Below are 20,599 nucleotides of genomic sequence, written 5' to 3' on the forward strand. Positions count from 1 at the left end.
AGGAGCAAACCTGGAGTAAACACAGCACTGTACCCACAACAATGTCACAGCAATAGTGATATACAACATGTCTGCTGGTGCAGTGATACTTGTAACTGCAGCTATATGCAAGCACCAACATTTCGTCACACAAACTGCTTTAAACTTGACCTAACTCTCTTGAAAGATAGTTCTGAAAATATGAGTTTACTGTTATAAATATAGAGAGGAAAGTGGGTAGTGGTCTCTTGAATTTCTCCCACATTGCAAATGTTCATGATATTCAATCTACTCTCATGGAAATAAATTCAACCAACTAGCAGATGACATTCTCTCTAATTGATCATTGGAACACACACACTCACACACAAACACACACCCATGCTAAGGGAGCATCTTCCTTTAAAACTGTCCTTGACTCAAGAGGCAGCGATTGGTCACATGTAGGAGGACTTTCAGTAACAAAGAGGCAAGCAAGCTGTAGCTACATTGTATCTTCCACTTTACAAGGATACATAGGCATGTGGTATGGTCATGCCGACAACAGGGGGGGGGGGGGGGGGGGAAGGAGGTACAGTTTACATGGAAACTAATGGAATAGGTTGTACCATAGCACATTTCAATCCATGTGATTTCAATCCACAGTGCCCGACTTCTGTCCTGTTATCTGTTGAGGTGCAGATCGAGTGCCCCTGCCTGGCCCGGCCCCTGGCCCCAACTTCGGTCCTCAGGACTTCTCCACAGACTTGGTCTTTGTGGACTTCTTGAGGTGGTGGTAGTTGGGCAGAATCTTGGTGAGAAAATCCAGCTGCAGAGTCTGCGCCTTGACCAAACAAAAAGTACAGCAACGAAAAATAAACAAAAATACAAAGATAAGGAAGAGAAAAAACAAACAGGGAAGAACTTTAATAAGCTAGTGGTGAAGGCAAATTACATCTTCCAGTTTCATACATGTAGTTACGATATAAATTTGCTTCTTATAAACAGAACAAAACAATTGGACTTGGTTGGCCATATTTGAAGAGTCTTAGACATGACACAGCTTATGGTCCCATCTTTTGGTGTGTGTTTGTGTGGGTGCAGGTGTGGTGTTGTTGGCTACCAACAGACATGAAACAATGTTAGGGTGTACAGATTGTTTTATAATGCACATATATATGCAGATGCACAGTAATACACCACAGCAATTCACTTTGATAATCCTACATTTGACGTATTTTCACTTCTTCAAGGAAACTTCAAGTACATACATCATGTACTTTCTGGAACTTAGTAGCATGAACACCAACAGTTAGAAGAATTAACTAAGATACAGTTTGGGTGTTTTGTGTGTGTGTGTGTGTGTGTGTGTGTGTGTGTGTGTGTGTGTGTGTGTGTGTGTGTGTGTGTGTTCGCTAATGTCTCGAGCATGCATCTCATGTACAGTTTAATGATATATAAAGTGATACTTAATGTACTCCACTTCACAACATGTTGAATGTGATGATATTCCTCCGTTCATTTCCCCTTCAATTCTGTTGTAATCTAGAAGCACTCAGGAGAGGACAAATGTCCACTAAGGCCACGGGGCCACCAACATCAATCAACAGCGCCCACTTCCCTTAAAACAAAAACAAACAAACAAACACACATACACTAAAAAAAACAAACATCCAGGATCTAGCTCACGAGCAGTATCAGCTCAAAGACTAATCACCTGTACCCTTTTTAATACCACAACGGACGTATGCTTAAAATTTCATCAAAGTTTGTACAATATAAATACCTTTTTGAAAAATATTGCTATCAGACCAACAAACAAGCAAAAAATCAAACCCAGGAAAACATAATCTCCTTGGCACAGGTAATTACACATGTAATGTACCAGTGTATTTCTATAATAATATGGACCATGACTACTTATCTCCCCCCCCCCCCCCCCCCTGATGCTTTTAAGAACGTTGATTGTGAGTTTCTGGGTTGTGATAAGAGTGTTTCCATCCATGATGGCAATCTGTAAAAGCTGTTATTTTTGCATATTGAAATTTTAGGAAATGTGGTCACAGACATTTTCGCGAATTGTTATCGCGATTTGACACCAAGGCCATCATAATTGTACACCACTGTATTGTACATGCAACATTTTTGCATGTTCTTCAATTCATGGCCCCATAGTGATTTGTGAAATTTGCGAAGATTAAAACCTCACAAAAAGAACAGCTTCTACAGTAGTATAAAGATTATGCTTCTTTGTTTTAAACAAAATCAAACCTGAACAATCATTATTTCAGTCAGCATTGTCGTACAAAGAAATATGGGCAAAAAGCATTCCCTACAGTCAATTATGCAGCCTTGATCGCATCATGTTCACAAGGTATCAGCTCCTCAAAAATATTGATATGCCGACTGAAGCAAATACCCTAAAATGCCACCACATCGCATTGCTACTGTGGGACGCAGTATCATGGCGGACTAACCACACACACACACATCACACTCTATAGCACAAAATGTATGTGTCTCCTGCCGCCCATTAAAGCTCATTCCCTGATCTGCAAATTGATGTGCTAAGTTGCCGCTCACTCAAACACAATGACCATTTCCTTCTCCTAACGTTCATTCCACTGTCACAATGAAATGCACAAGGAATCAACCAGCATTAAGACGCGTACACTAAGGCACGAGCAGGAAAAAAAAAAGACAAAAAAGGTAGATGCCATTGACAAGAAACCAACAACCAAAAAATAATTGAAGAATCAAGAAAACAAAGAACAGCAGCAAAGCGCAATTAGAGCAGTTAGGACAATAATTGCCCTGTGTGGTGAAATTATCATTATCATCTATTTTTCTTTTCTTATAATGCCACAATTTTATGCAGAGGCTCTACAAGAGACAAGAGCAAAACAAAAACAAGATGGAGATTGAAACCTTTCACTTGGCAGGAGCGTTCCGCTGATGGCTATCTCCTGTTTTCTCTCCATCCCAACTTATGTAACGCCGGACACAAACACTCCAACATGGACGACATGAAGGAAGGAAGCAAGGACAATGCTCATTACAGAGCCGAAGGAATGGCATGGCTTCTTACCGGGCATCGCCGACCTAACGATGTAAACTCTCCCCCTTTTTGTTTTTGTTTTTTTCTTCAAAATATGGCAGACTGGTATGGCTACTTTCTATCCGCTCTCTATTAATACACACAACCAGCTCACCAAGAAAAAAGACAGCACCAAGCAAGAAAACAAGTTTTATGCGACTCATTCCCCCCCCCCCCCCCCCCCCCCCCCCGCATTGGGCTGTGATTTAAAACAGTAAGTTATTATGACAAACATAATAATATCTACATATATAGTGTACATATTTAAAGAACATCAGCCTGAGGTCTTTTAAATCACAGAGCAGCTACCGACATATTCATTCATGAGCATGGCATTTCTCCAGACTTGGACAGTGGTGATGTCTGTTAATGAATGGGAATTTTTGTTTTATTTACTATTTTTTTAACATCTTTTTTTGGCAGCGTATCATCGCTCAGCTGGCACTACTGCATTGATGGCATCTAAATGATGGCCATCTCATGCTTAGTTTGTCTCGTTTGGTGTCTGGAGATCAGAGCAGTATCACTCTTGCAAAACACAGATAATCCACACCACTATTTTTTTTTTAACCCCTTGATTACGAGTCCTGAGTATACTCGAGCAAGTGTCTAGGGGAAATGTGTGTTGTAGCAAAATCAGCCTGTCCTCAACAGGTTAAGTTTATGTTTACCAAGAATAGATAATAGATATGCATAGAACTTAGAAGTGTGTGTTTGAGGGGGGGGGGGAGGGAGAAAGGTATAGCATATTGTTCAGTTGGTTACTAGAGGGAAAAAATGTTGGGGTTTAAGGTCAGGGCGAATATCATAATTGATGAAATGATGCACAATGATGCACAAAAGCAAACGATGCCCTAAAGATGAACATGTAGACAGTAGGGGCATGAAAAACATTTATGGAGATAGGATGTCAGAGGTCAAAGAAAAAATGTGTTAATGTTAGATGATATCATATGTAAAAAGGTTCCAAGTTTTAAAAAATAAATGTCAGAATTAAAATGTCAAATGTGAGGAGGGACAGTAATGACTCTCATTTCACCGATTTGTAACCTATCACTTCACCATGGCTGCCATTTTTACCTCTCACACAAGTACCTTCTGACATTTTCAACTCAGTCGATATAACATTGCTAGCTGTTATTCACAGCTAACAATTTTACATCGACATAACAAGTCCATCTCTATGGTAATTGCCCCACTCCACTCTCTTAAACGCAACCTGAGCTAAGAGGCCCCTGAGTAAACGCTTCTCGGGCAGACGAGCAGGGCAAGAGTAAGACTGCACGGCAAACGACTTGCTGCCCTGAATTTTGAGGCCAATATACACCTGCTTTTTAGGAATATGACATCTTTCGACTTGTTTCAGCCCTACGGTAAAAACCACTTCATTGTCTGCAAACTTTCTCCAACACTTGTGAACTGTGGTATTGCTCTCAAGTTTCAGATCAACATAAACATGCTATTTGCATTCCCGAAATTGCCTTTCACTTCCATTGAAAATTAGAGACACTTTTCTATCATGAGCAAGAGCAGAATTTTTCCTTGTTCCTGGTGAATATCACAGTCATCAATATTCAATCCTATATGTAGTATTGTACAATTATTGTGTCATTGAATTACATCATTTTACAATCTCTTCTCCTTTGGGTAATCAAATATTTAGTCATTATCATTATCATTGATGTTGATCTCTTGATTACTACTTTGCCATCAACACTACTACATCTTTAGACTAGATCCCCCCCCAAAAAAAAAAAAAAAAAATGGACAAGCTCAATCTGCAGACTATCAATTGCCTAAATCAACACTAATTTTGGTTGAGAATAGAATATTACAAGTTAAGATATGACACAAACACATACACACACACACACACATGAACTAAATCCAAACATACACATTTGTCAGAACCACACTGATGACACATACCACTTCATTCTAAAGTTTAAAATGGTGATATGTTCTGTGTTATGGAATGAAACTAACTTACTTTTATGCAAAAGCTTGATTAATTATGCAAAATTAGAACACACATGCGCAAACCAAAAAAGCATGCTGAAGACGATGTAAGCGGCAACAAACAAAAATAGAATGAAAAGGTTCAGTTGACTTTCATGATAATTTTGCAAAATCCTACCAATACAAAGGGCAAAGTACTGAACAATATCAACTCTGTATCATTTTGACTATGAATGTAAAGCAAAGTTTGGCATTTATGCAGCTGAAGATATTGTGATTTTAAGGTAAAAAAACCAATTAACTTTATGGCTACTGCTAGGTTTACCGGTACATGGGAATCTGGGTTATATTCTGAGTAGACAACTCATGGCTGATGACATGTATAGCCTACTCGATACCTTTCTCAGCTCTGCAGTTACTATACATACATATATGCATCTTAGCCGGTTTATTGAACAGGAAATGGTTTGACAAACCTGTGTATCTTGTACACAAGTTGTGATTTGTTGTGTTAAGACATGTAAGAGTGCAATCAGGGTCTATGGAGGAATGGTAAAAAAATGGGTCTAGGGCAATTACCCCCTGGGCAATTACCCCGGACCCTTCCCCTGGCCCTAATCCTAATCCTAATTATGAACCTAATCTTAACCCTAACCCAAACTCCTAACCCTAAACCTAACCCTAACCCTATTCTTTACTCTAACCTTACCACTTACCAGTATTTAGCTGGGGGGGGGGGGGGGTTAATTGCCCTCTGGGGGTAATTGCCCGGATATTTTAAAAAATGTATCTCAGTACCAACTCAGGACACAACAAATATACTTTCCTGATTGGCCTGGGGAACAAACACCAAAAGAAGAGAATAAATCTCAGTTATTGATGTCAGGGACGCAATATGTAAGAATAAGAATGATCATGTGGTATACTTGTGCAGAGTTTTTGATTAAGTAAATGATATTACATATCAATCAAATGATTGATTATCACAACGAAGGAATGCAATGATGCTGATAAAAAATGTAGGATGCATAGAAACTATAGGTGCAGATGTATAACACCGGCAAGTTGGAGGAGCATATGACAATGACATTGACAAGTTTTGCAGAAGCAGAGTGAGGAGAAAAAAAAAGTTTGGTAAAATTCTCTTTTCCCTCATTTCACTTTTTCTTTTTCTTTTTCTTTTTTTTTTTGGGGGGGGGGGAGGGGGGTGGTGGTCCTTTGTCTGACTTTTACAGACACGAGTTTAGTCACCTACATTACCAGATAGGCTTGTGGAAGAGATGATGCTTTTATGCGGCAACCCCTTTAATGTATGATTTATCTGTTTCTGGACTTCATGGGACACTCTGTGGAGCTTGCACAATCGACAACGGTTGATAAGTGGTATCATGTCCCTCTTTATGGACACTTTTCTCTACGACAGAAAGTGAAACAAATTATGGTGGGGAGACAACTTTCACGCACCCCAACCATGCTTGCTTCTTTGACAAAGACATCTAGACATTTATACAAGCCTATACGTTACAAACATAGACCATTGCAGCTATATAGGTTACTTCATTTCACTTAGATAAATTGGAACCTTACAAACTTTTTTTTCCCCCACTGTGCAGATGCATATAGTGTATATATATATTTTTTTTTTCATGAGGAAAATAATATTTACATATCATACACTTGTGTTTCTTGACACACTGTCATTATGTCATAATGATATATGATAATAATATTTGGGAGTGTCCATAGGAGCTGTGGTTCTGAGGGTGGATACCTTCCTCACTTCTGCTGTCTGGTTTTATCACGTGCTAAAAAATCTATGTTGGGCTGAAACTTTATTTTTTATTTTTTTCATTTCCAATATGGCCAAATTATTATAAATGAGGCATATTCAACTTTTCCCTGCGGCTTACTTTCAAGAGATGGCATGTTGCAAACTGCATATTTGAAGCAAGTTTCAACTAAATGTTTATGTTTGTTAATAACAATGAGAGAATGTACAAGTCATTAGCTTGCTCCCACAGATACTGTACATCGTAGCTACACTGCATTTGATGCTGACCAATGCGTAAAATATCACGTGGTTAAAATTCCGATTCGTAAATCATGTGCACACACATGTGGGAGAGACAATACAGATGGACAAGATAGACAGTTGATGGAAGACACACAGCTAGGAGAACTGTGAGAAACCGAGTGCCTGGCCTGCAATCACACACATGCACCAAGATTTAAAATAAAATCACAAACAAAAAGCCCCTACGTTAACGGTATGTGTACTTTATTGACGAGCTCTGTTGATCAGCTGAGTGGTCAATGCCATTCCCAGATAATCATCCTACATTTGTGCTTCAATGGGAAAACACACTTTATTGACGAGCTCTGTTGATCAGCTGAGTGGTCAATGCCATTCCCAGATAATCATCCTACATTTGTGCTTCAATGGGAAAACACACTTGCGCTGTGACTTTCATCTTATTATGAGATCATAATTATGGGCCGAGGAAGCTGAATTCTTTTATTCTTCCCTGTCTCCTAGAACATTTTCGTTAATTTCTTCTGAAGATTCTCTCATGGCCTGGGATTCTGAGGGTCAAGTGCTCGGCCATTTCTACGAGTAGACATGAACAGGCATGTTGCAATGTGCAAGCAAGCCAAGTTCCTGAATAGTATGTGCTTGCATCATCGGTGATAGGCTTGACATTTGTTTGTGCTTCTCCTGCCAAGCTGGGTGATTCACTGCTTACTTTTCTTCCAGTTTAGACAGTCTGTCTCCATAACTACTTCACACCAAATTGTGGTTCAGTGGTTAAGACCACTCCCTCTACATCAGGAGGTCCCTGGTTCCAATCTGCTGGCAATAGCAGTTGTGTCCCTAGGAAAGGCACTGTATCCTCATTGCCTAATCCCTCATCTGTTGGTCCAGTGGTAGCTTGCTCATAACCATTTTTGTGCTTCCATACTCCATAGTAGCCACTTTGAATAAATCCAGACACACTTTGCCTTAACTATAATAACACCAACAACATGAACGGGGGGACAGATTCTTTTGTGGATGTGCAGAGGAAGATCTTGTTCAATTTACTCACTTTTGGGCCTTAGGGGCCTTGCTTCTGAGCCCCATGTTGGCCACATGAACTATTTGGACAATTCTGTATCCCCCTTTTCCCTAAGAATGATTCCTGCCAAATTTGGCAAACAGCTTTGATAAAGCAATTTAAAGGAGAGAATGATTAAATCAATTCTATCCCCTGGGTCGCACCTCAACATGTGTGATATCCTCCTCGGGTGCCCAAGTGGGCCAGCCCTGTAGCTGCAAAAACAACCCATTGGTATACTCTTTACATATATCTCAAAGTATAAAAATGCAATATGACAGGGTTGCATCCACTCAAGACACACTGGAGAAGAAGATTATTCAAATTTATTCATAATTGGTGTTTGGGAGCCCACAGTGGGCCCCACAGGAACTCCAAACCACTTAACAACTTTGAATCCCTTACCCTTTAATACTAATGAGGCCTTCATTGGTTGGTTAAAATAAGATCATGATGTGTGAAGAAAAAGACAAAAAAATGTTCAAACTTTACTGACATCACACAACAGACAACGTATGACTGACAAAAAAGCGAACGCATGAGCTCACTTGAGCCCTTGGCTCAGGTGAGCTAAAAATCTGTCGCTTTTGAATGTCACTTCCATATATACAGTTTCTGAAGGGGACAATTGTATGACACCTCCTTGGTACAAAAATCCTGCTGGCATGCATGCATAATTCCTTGACAAATATAGTAATTTAAAAATCTATAAGAAATACAGACCGTGAAGGGTACAGACGTTACATTCACACTAGTTACGTTCAGACGGTGATCCTTAACCTCAAGGATAGCTATCTTTGAGGATAAGCTTGTAGTTAGACACTGTGTAGACATACTTGTTGGTAGCCAACTTGAAGTTAACTGGAAGATATACAATAGTAGCTATCCACGAGATATCTAAGGGTTAGTGCTCTATCAATGAGCCCCAGGGGGTCCCAAGTCTCAGTTAAGCATTATGTGGACAGAACTTGTTGATAGGAACTTGTAGATCAAGCACAGTTACATGGGGCAGTGAGCCGATCCTTGAGGGATAGCTACCCTCGAGGATAATCTTGTGAACACGCATCGTAGTTAGGGGGACAGAGCGTATCCTCAAAGATAGCTATCCTAGAGGTTACTTTAGGGCTCACCGTCTGAACGTAATATTGTATCCTACTCGAGATTGGTGAATGAACTCAGGTGTAAAAACACCTGTTATAATAGTGGTAACCTCTCAATCAGTACATTGGTGCTGGACACAGAAACAAGCAACAAAGGAACCATGGCTCACATCAGTGACAAGAGAAAAGATGGGGGAACACAAAACAGAGCAACATGGAGGCAACTTCATCGATGCTGTAGGGGTGCAGTGATAAATGGCAGCATCACCAAATGATTCTTGCTCATATTGCCAATGTGCAGGTAGCTAAGCCCATGATTGTGCAGACACAAATCCAGCAGTGCAGTAATTATTGCACATAAAATTTCTGCCGCGGATGAGACCCTATAAGATTGTCAGTTTCACAAACATTGCTGCATGTAAAACTGTTGGCATGGTGACATGTGGTCTTACCACAGACAAGGGCTTTTCAATTTGCATGTTCTCACAGCGGACTGCTTTAGGATTGCCAGGATTAACTCTTTCAGTCTCGTCTGCCCAGCGTTTAGACATAAAGGTCAATACGATTGTACGCTGGTGGTCCTGGGAGGGCACACTGAACATTATGACAGTGTAGAACATATCTACGGAGGGCCTTATGTTCACCTCTGCTCTAGGATAAGCTTCCCTAGGTATCAAAAAAAACAAAACCCAACCAAACAAACAAACAAACAAACAAACAAACTCCAGTCTCGAGGTGGCGCCATGATGTCATGGTGTACACGTCGTGAAGCGAAGATCTAAACAATTTCACACCGGGCAGACAAGATGAGAGGATAACAACCATTTAGCACAATGAGATAACTTCAACAGCATCAACGTGCACACAACAGAAAAGCCCTTCATGTTGCACATTCAGAAAATAGCAGCAAGAGAAATAGAGCATGGGTGAATCCTTACTCCCTGAGGAATGAGACAAAAACAAAGTAAAACAAAACAATGACACAAATATCAACTGCAAATACCTTATCCAACGACACACATCTAGCATGGCAAAGCAACATGTCATAGAGAGAGAAAATTGAAAAAAAAAAAAGATTGATATCAAGCCAGAAGAAAGAAAAAAATAATGATGGCACAATTTTTCTCATGAATAAATCAGATTAGTTTCAGGAGAAGTTGCAGGATGAAGAGATGAGATTTTTCCATCCAAAAGCTCTAGTGAGGATTAGAATCGGAGATGACTTGCCTTTAGACCCTGCTGTATCGAAGGTTTGGGTTTTTTCCCCCACGTAGGAAGGTGCGTGCATGAATTTATAGAGTTTTGTTTTGACAAGCAAGTGGAGAGAGAGAGAGAGAGAGAGAGAGTGGGGAAAGAGAACAAGATGTTGTTTAGAGTCTGTGTGGAAACTGACAATATCACTGGATCAAATGTGAAATATCCTGCAAATACAAAGTAGCATCTTTGCAACAATTATCTTGTCATACAAGATTCTGTGTAAAATGAGTAAAAAAAATATACACATATTGCTCTACGGTCTCTAGCAAAGCACTCTGAAAGTTGTCGTATGTTAATTTGTTATAAGAATGTATTGGCAAACACACTTTTGTGTGATGGTAATTGCATATATTCCTATCGCTAGAAAGAGAAATCTTTTTCCATGAAGGTATTTTCATCTAAGCTGATGAATTTGGAAGTTTTAAAATGATATGTGACACTATAAAACATATCTTTAAGCAATGATACAAACCTTGCACACTACATTCTGATTCAGAAAATCTAAAAAAAAAAAAAAAGAGGTAACAATGATAACAACAGCAAGTGATTCCTATATACAGTACCCCCATACACACTATGTGTGGGTGGGGGTATAATATCCCAGCATAAACAGGTGACTTAAATATTGCTAATGGTATTAGATTCAAGCAGTTCCTCAGAAGAGCAATCTCACTTATTTTAAGTGAAAGATACATACTGTATATATCCTTTCGTATAAACTGCACACTTATACACATCTTATTCACAATTAGAAAAGCAAATCCAAAACAGCCTAACTCCCAGTACACAAATTTGATGTCACAGAGACGACTTGACATCTATTATGATTGTGTAATATATTGTTAAGCAAGTAATACAGTGAAAGTACATGTACACTAAAAATCCAAGAACTGATCTTTTAACCTCTAACATTGTCAGCTTGAAAATTCCGTAAGTAATCACTCTGTAGGAGAACTGTGACAATCTGAACACTAAATCTGCAGTCAGTCGGTAAGCAAAGACTGTCAGTAAACCCACATGTGTACCGAAATAAAATGGGATTACTGAGGTAACATCCTGAACTGAATTTATAAAATGAATTATTATTGGTGTGAAATTGTGAGTGGTACACTTTGCCATAAAGAATAGATGTCAGTTCCTGGGGCTAGTCTGTTCACAAAGTACATGCACTCTCTGTAGCCACTAGCATGGTTATAGTAGGTTTTTTTTTCTCTTATACAAATCTCTGCATATTTCATCATCAAATCCCCCTTAATGCTTCCCAAATGAACTGAAAAGTCGGAGGATTTGATTTCGACAAACATAACTCTGTCAAAGTTACAAACTAAATACAGCCATACCCTGAGGGATAAATATGTTATAAAAAAAGATAGAAACAGAATATATTTTTTCCAGATTTCCACCACAAAATAATTAAGAAAAAGTTTTGCAAGGTATATGAAAGAAAAAGGGAGTGGGTACTGTTAAAAGAAGGAACAACAGCCATGTTATGTTAGGAATAGGAGGTGGGAGATTGTGAAGGAATGTCATTTATATATATTCATTGTATTCATAGGTTTAAATTTACTTGTATTTCATCTGCAGAATAGTTATATTGCTGGATAATGTCAATGACAGATTCCAGATTTGCATTTCAGCTACGGGGCCTTAAATGCAGTTTTGAGAAGCAAGGAAAAAGAAAGCTAATTTCTGAAGAAAATGATAATTACCAAACCTTTATGTGACTTAAAACTTAATCCAAGCTTTGATATTGTAATGAATGTATGTGAGGGTTTTCCCCTATAACTGTGCATTGTGTACATAATTAAAAAAAATCCTCTTTTTGAATATTCTCATTTTCATCTATACGGAACTGCAATTTTATCATGATTTACAATTCATAACATCTCCTGACAATATTGTCAATAGTAAACACAACATACAAAGACACACACATACCCACCACATACACACACAAATTGTACCAATTGTATGCATACACAAACTTGGGTTATTAGAGACATTGAAATCAGAGTGGTTCATGTCACCTTTTCTCCCTGTGTGTATCAAAGCACTTCTTGACAAAGAGGTGCAATGACTGGATTGACAGCAAAACAAAGTTCTCAGAAAGGGCTCAAATTCATCTTCCACCATTTGGAATTTCCTTGCAATACATCGAAAGGGTCTGCCAAGGAACGTGTCTGGCTGACGAGATTTGCCAGGAGAATGAGTTGTTTCAGAGTATCTTTAGAACACAAGTGTAAACCAGTTTTGATTGTATGCTTTACCAATACAACTGTTATTCCTAAATTCCCTCCTCAATCAGTAATGGGTTGGTAGAATGTTACTTGCTGATCACTTGTGCCCTATCAATGATATTTCCCAACAAGCTGCATGCAATTCACTCTCGCATGGAAGATCAATGGATACTGCTATGGCCAGATTTGGTGTTTATCGCATATCGCTTATCAAAAAATTACATAGCAACCCCAACGTTCTCAATGTTCTCAAATTGTAATACTGTCAGCCTGCCTATTTGGCTAATGTTTTGCATTTCCATCATTAACCACATGAAATTGTGTTACCTAAGCATTACTTCACAAATTTCTCATGCATGTTAATATATGTACATGTTAGAGCAAAGATCAACAGTTTCCTGTAGGCTTTGGATATTCCCTTTTAAGGTCTTGATCACTCCCTTCCCTTCCATCAATGATGTAAAATGGACAAACTGTGCACAATGAAAGGAATGCTTTTGCTTTATGGCGATTGTTTTTCACTAAAGAAAGGTGGATCTCTGCAATCAATGAAACAGCTATGTAGCAATAACGCAGTGAGCAAACTGCTTGTAGTAATATGCTTTTAATTTCATGAATGCAGAACATGATAATTTTTTTTTTTTTTTTAAATCTTTGAAGACTTCTTAATCACAAGTCTCATAAAAGAATGCTTGCCACACAGCAATTGACAAGAGCTAAAAAAGATAGGCAAATAAAGATATCAGGCCAATGACGTGTAAAAATAAAATAATCTTTCTTCCCCCTTTCCAAAATTCTTGTAAGTTCATGGAAAAGAGAATGGCAACACCTTGCCTAGAGACATGTACCAGACTCAGAGAGAAATGTAGAGGTACTTAAAAGGAAAAAAAAAACACAAGATAATGCTTGCTGAGATTTAAGCAATAAATGATTACATGAATGGATTAACTTGTAAATAAAAGAACAAACAAACAAACAAACAACTAACTAACTAATTAACTAAATAAATAGTCAGATAAATAGATTAATATATAAAATTAAAATACCTAAATACATACATGAACAAATAAGTAATTATTTAAATGAATAAATAAATAAATTTATCAATCTGATCTTTCTAAACAAATATTTTGGCATATATATAACATTACCCTGAGACAGGTATAAGAGAAAATTTGAATAAGACGGAAGAAATATGGAACCGTATTTCATCCATGTCAGTCCTCTGAGGTTGACAAATTTCAATTTCAATAAATCCTTTGTCCCCATGCATTATTGTAGCAATGAGCTATGAAATGCAATGTCTGTACTTTTCCATGAAATAATTGATGTTCTTTTTCATCATGGTGTCTACAAGTTAATCATTCTGTCATATGGTTTAATTGTCCTGTCAAGCCAAGTGACTACGTTAGTAGGAGCGCAACTTCTGGGAAAAAAGTCTGTATTTGTGAGGGTGGGGAGTCCTCCAAGATGATGTGGTATATGCATGGCATCCCCTTCAAAATACCTCTTTAGTGGGTTCACATCCAATGATGTTGTGTACAGTCAAGCCTTAATACACATAATAATGATTTAGAAGTTGGCTTGTGCTCATGTACATGCTGATTTCATTCGTTGTTTTTCGTTTTATGCAGGTTAAAGAAGCGTGAATCACAACACTGCTCTCACAACTGGATAATAACAAAAATCATTGTTAGGGCGACAAAACCTTTATCTCAAAATCATCAAATGTTCAAAAGAGCATAAAAATATGGTAGCCACAGTACTATGTCAAATGGGATTGCTTTTCCTCTGGCATGTTGTGGTGGCTTCATTTTTGGGGTAAGACAGCTAGAATTTGGACAGGACATCACTTAAAGTGATTATTTGATAATCAATCAAAAGATGTGATTTTCACCCAAATTTGAGATGCACGGTCTTGTTACCCCACTGACGGAATGACAATGCCACATGCTGAACAAATTTCAGAAATTAAAATATCTAAAATTGAATCATCTTGGTATTTGAGATTGGCCAGCCATTTTCGCAAGTGAGATAATGGATTCTTGCCCAGTCATCGTTGTGACAAGAAAGTGCTAATGACTGGTCACTAAACTTTACTAATGACTGGTCATAAGCAAAATTATGTGATAGGCAAAATAAATGCCTGGTCACATGTATGCTCTCATTCAATCATCTGATTAGGATTTGCCCCTTCATTATATGAATAATACTAATGATCTCTTGAAATAGCAAACCTTGGAATTTTAACATTTATATTCCCAACAGCAATAGTCACAATCTGCTACGTTGTGTGGGTTAATCATAGTACTTCTGAGAATACGCAGCTTCAACTTGAAAATTTCCATTATAGTCAATATCACAGCATCACCACTATAAAGGCGTTTGGCTGAAAACCCTGGATAAACTCGGAGAGATTCTAATGAATTAACACTGTCAGACACTTTATAGCCCAAAAGCGAAGGCTGTGGAGACTTACAAATACTTAAGTTAAAAATTAAATGTAATGAACATAGCTTTTTTTTAAATTACTTTGTATTCTCCACTTTACCTCATCTAAAGCTATCGTTCCTTAACTTCTTTCCTTCCAATTTCCACACTATCTAATTCTTTCCGGATCTGTGTGCTTTGCTTGCATGTCTGTACGATCTCTTAATTTATTCATAATTTGTTAGATCATTCAAATTCATGAAATTCTTCCGTCGAGATGTTTTTCTTTGCAACTGATTGACAAATTGCCCTACATCGACATAAATAAGCACTGAATTGATCAGTGTTTTAGTAGTAGCCATGATGAAAAATCATGGGCGTACATACTCGAGCAGGATTCGAACCTACGACCTCCTGATCACCGGACAGGCGTCATCTCCACTAGACCACCGAGCTTTCGCCCGACAGCAAGTGTTGGTTCTAATCCTTATAGGATGCAGCGGGTACTGCTAAGCAGTATAAAGCAGTATAACAAAGCAGTACCTGCTGCATCCTATAAGGATTAGAACCAACACTTGCTGTCGGGCGAAAGCTCGGTGGTCTAGTGGAGATGACGCCTGTCCGGTGATCAGGAGGTCGTAGGTTCGAATCCTGCTCGAGTATGTACGCCCATGATTTTTTATCATGGCTACTACTAAAACACTGATCAATTCAGTGCTTATTTATGTCAATGTAGGGCAATTTGTCAATCAGTTGCAAAAAAAACCCTAGAAATGTCGCTATGGCGACTGATGCCTCCGCCATAATGCATGATTCTCCCAATAGGTGTAATGTCTTCACAAGGTGTGATGACAGTTTCACATAACTGGCAAAATATCGAAATGACAGGTTTGTCAGAAATATCTTGAATGTTCACTTTCCATGATCTGAGTTTGCTATAACTGTCTATTAAAGAGTGCAGGTACACATATTTGGGGAATTGAAAATTTTTACTGGACTTCTGACCGACCTTATTATAAGTTTATGCATTGAGTATAATTTTCAAGGTATGAAGAAAGAGTGTAATTACAGTACAAAATATATCTTTTTTTTCCATTTAAACCTGACCTTTGACCCTTAACCTTTGACCTTCTGGCCGGAAATTTCCAAGAGAATCTCCATTAAGTAATACATGTACATACTGAATTTTAAAACTAATAATGCAATCATTGCATAAACTAGTATATGAGGGAAATAGTAACATTTTGAGGAGTTGAATTTGACCTTTGACCCCCCTGACTATTGACCCATGACCCCTAAATTCCCTAGATAATCCCTGCCAGTCAGTACATGCATATGTACCAAGTTCCATGAAGATACACTGAACGATTTGCGAGAAAAGTGATATTGCAACATTTTCACCTAACCTTTGACCTTTTGACCTTTGACCTTATGACATGAAAATCTCTCTGGAGAGTCTCTACACAGTAGTACATGTCTATACTAAGTTTCAAGAAAATAACTGCGGGCATTGCATAGATATGGGGGAAATAGCAACATTTTTAGCATTTGACCTTGACCTTTTGACCTTTGACCTCTTGCCAATGTCGCTAAAATCTATTCTCAACTAATTGTCCCATCATACATCATCCTTGGACCAAATTTGGTGAAAGCTGCTTCATCCAGTTTTGAGTTATCACGTAAACAGATAAATTTTGGGATTTGACCTTGATCTTTGACCTTTGAACTCCTTCCGATTTCACTGAAAAACTAATCAAGTAATTGTCCCATCATACATCATCCTCCAACAAAGTTTGGTGAAATTTGCTCCATCCAGTCTTGAGTTATTGCGTAAAAGGATGCAATTTCATGATTTGACCTTGACTTTTGACCTTTGACCTTCAGCCAATTTCACCCAAAAACTAATCAAATCATTGCCCCATCATACTTCATACTTGGACCAAGTTTGGTAAAATTCCAGTAAATATTACTCAAGTTATCGCGTAAACGAAAGCGGACGGACGTACGTACGGACAACCCGAAAACATAATGCCTCCGGCACCACTTCGTGGCGGAGGCATAAAAAATTGTTAGATTGTATATATAATAATTTGTTTTAGTGGTAACAAAGGCCCCTTTCATAAGCAGATTTGCTTGTCATGGGTTTCTCACCACGTAGCTATTTGTCATGATTATGTATTCTGTTGTTTGTTTGTCTATATGAGTGTTTTGTTTTTTTTCTAATGGTCAAATAAACATAACTCAACTCAACCAATAACTTTATCTGGCTTTTGTGATGATGACAGGTCCATGTAAAACATTGAAGTATGCATCGGTGTCAACAGGAATAATGATTTCTACAATTCAGCCTAAAACTAGTCCTTCAGTTTTGCTGGTTTTGGGGAAAGTCAGGTTTTACCATGTTTGTTAAAAAAATATGCAGGATCTGTCTAATGAATCTCACTGCCTTCGCACTGTAGTGTGCCTTGATGATAACATTGCAAAAAGCTTGCCTTGTCTCTACTGTACACTGGGCTCACATTCAGCTGGGCACGCATGTCTACAGACATCAGTCTTTGCAAGCATGGGAGACTTCAGCCGCGCAGGTTTTGCAGCATGGCATGGCATGTTTAGCTGACTTCGGCTGTGAATGACCTCAACTCCTTGCACCATGAGAAGTTAAAATGTTGTTTCCTCTCGGTCTCCCCACATAATGGCCAACGACATTGGCCCTCTATTCCAATGTCAGTTAAAAAGAACCTCCCTTTTGATATCCGTTTCTCCATCTCTCTTCTTTCTTTCTTTTTTCATTCTCTCTCTCTCTCTCTCTTTCTTTCCTCTTTTATTTCTTCCTCAACTTCTCCTTCCACCAAAATCCACTTATGGATTATGTACGCTGACTGAGCTCCTGATACTCTCAAGCCTGACTGGGCGTAAATGACACGCAGGAATCTAATGAAAGACTCGTCACTTTCTCAGATGTTGTTGAATTTCTCCCTTTGTCAGGAAATATATCAAGAGAAATAATTTGGACCCAAAATGACATCTTTGGCGAATAAACAAAGCCGGCAGCATCAATTTGGTTGCGTTAGACATTCACAAACTACGGAATTTCACTTCCGTGGCGGTACTACTAGCAGTAAATGCTTTGTAGACAGCACTTTGGGATATTAATTTTTTTTTTTTTTTGGGGGGGGGGGGGGAGTGAGTTTGGCTTTTCATTCTTGAGGCATATGCTCATGGAAAGTACACATGTTACTACTCCAAAAAAAAAAATAATAATAATCAGTGAATTTCTTTACAAGGCACCCAAAAGACAAACAATAAGAAATCAAAAATTCTATTGTACAAACGTATATTGTCTATGCTGACACTATCTAAGGCAGAATGATTTAACAGACCACTTTCACTATCGGGTGTCATAATTAACAATGCCCTTGTTGCTATCACAGAACCACTAGAAACAAGATCATTACTATGTTCTTGCCCTGCAAAGGGAAGACAGTGATATAAGCATGTCAGTATCATAATGCACTATACACCTCAACAGTGTAATTTGTTTGTGTGAATGCTGCATTTATACGCTGTGATAGATAATGCAAGAAATGAGAGTGGCACGCAAAGGTCATACATAACATTATGCATTGGACTGCAAATTCTTCGTACAAGAGGTTTATTAATATATTACTGAAATGCATATATTTATAGGCATTGTGTCTAACTATTGTTTCTGGTAGCCTTCTGTGGAAAACAAAACAAAAACAAAAACAAAGATATCAAAAATGATTGAACAGATGCAAAATGATCATTATGAATGATTGTGCCTCATTTCTCTCTTAAAGACCAGCATCTCAACATGACACTGATTTTTTTTAATGCATCATGCTTGCTGAAGGTGAGGATATCTAGCGAACTTGCCTAGCTATGACTGACAGCAATGTACAGTGTACGAGAAAACTGAAAAAAGAAATCAACAACATGCTCGATGTCACTTCAATTCCCCAAAATGAAGTTACCACTCTTCTGTAAAAAACAAAACAAAACAAAACAACAAAAAAACTGTTCCATTCAACTACTGTATGTTTTAGCTCAAATTCTAGTCTGCACATATTTTCATTTCTAGCTTCACTGCAATATTGATAGATCTCAAAATATCAAATCACTGTAAGGAATCGTATGAGAGCTATCATGGCATAGAGAAAGATGGATAATTTGTTTAATGTGCATAACTGCATGTAAACTGGACATAACACTTAAATTGCAATGTGCACAGAGCATGGTACCGATCATTTCTACATGAGTGGCAAAATCGTTTGTACTCTTGAATTTTTTCAGGAATACGTACGTAAGATGTTTTTATGCGGACTACCTCCTGGTGTATGTTTGAACAGTCTTTAAATACATTTTCTTGATTGAAGTTGCAGCATGTTGCCTTCTTGCTGCATGTACAATGTACAAGCACCCAGATAAATGGGAAGAGTGGTGTCACACTTTGTCACACAGGTTATATCTGTCCATCTTACGGTTTATCAGATGACTAATGGTTTCAAACAAGGCAATCGCCAAATTGTGTCTCGCCCATTCGCGTACAAGGAATTAATATTTTTTATAACTCCCAGAAGTTAATTGACCTGCTTATGACCTTTGACCTTGTGGTGACCTTCAACACCCTAAGGGACATTTACCATCCAAGTTTGGTCACAAACGGACAAAGGGATCAAAAGTAATGAGCCATAATCGAAACGCGCCATAAAAACTTAACATTGGGCCCTAAAAATTTGTTGACCCCTTTCTGTGACCTTTGACCTTGTGATGACCTTTAACTCCCCAAGGGACAGCTACCGTCCAAGTTTGGTCACAAACGGACATAGGGATCAAAAGTTATGAGCCACAATCAAAACGCGCCCTAAAAACATAACATTGGGCCCTAAAAGTTTGTTGACCCCTGTCTGTGACCTTTGACCTTGTGACGACCTTCACCTCCCCAAGGGACATCTTCCATCCAAGTTTGGTCACAAACGGACAAAGGTATCAAAAGTTATGAGCCATAAACGAAATGCGCCCTAAAAACTTAACATTGGGCCCTAAAAGTTTGTTGACCCCTGTCTGTAACCTTTGACTTTGTGGTTACCTTCAATTTCCCAAGAGACATCTACCATCACCCAAGTTTGATTGCCATTGTAGCAACATGTGCTGAGTTACGTGTGATAAGAGAGTCTTGCAAGTAAACTTTAACGTATGACCTCAAATGACCTTTGACCTTATCATGTGACCTCTTACGACACTATAACATGAAGGTACCCCCAGTTCATCAATCACCCAAGTTTGATTGCCATTGTAGCAACATGTGTCGAGTTACATGTGATAAGAGAGTCTTGCAAGTAAACTTTAACGTATGACCTCAAATGACCTTTGACCTCATCCTGTGACCTCCAACGGCACCATAACATGAAGGTACCCCCAGTGCATCTACGACCCAAGTTAGGT

At 38.4% G+C, this 20,599-nt stretch overlaps 1 protein-coding gene across 1 annotated transcript in view; it reads right to left on the minus strand.

Annotated features, from left to right (window-relative positions):
- Positions 1-632: 632 nt before the first annotated feature.
- Positions 633-20,599, minus strand: part of LOC139737607 (dynactin subunit 6-like) — a 46,370-nt gene continuing 26,403 nt past the window's right edge. Inside the window, exon 7 of the mRNA XM_071648288.1 lies at positions 633-802. Coding sequence (XP_071504389.1) covers positions 707-802 — 96 coding nt within the window. The 3' untranslated portion in view covers positions 633-706. The remainder of the gene's footprint in view (positions 803-20,599) is intronic.

Source organism: Diadema antillarum, unplaced genomic scaffold (assembly GCF_040938485.1).
Source record: "Diadema antillarum isolate AM-2024a unplaced genomic scaffold, OU_Dant_1.0 seq00000696_RagTag, whole genome shotgun sequence".
Taxonomy (NCBI): Eukaryota; Metazoa; Echinodermata; class Echinoidea; order Diadematoida; family Diadematidae; genus Diadema; species Diadema antillarum.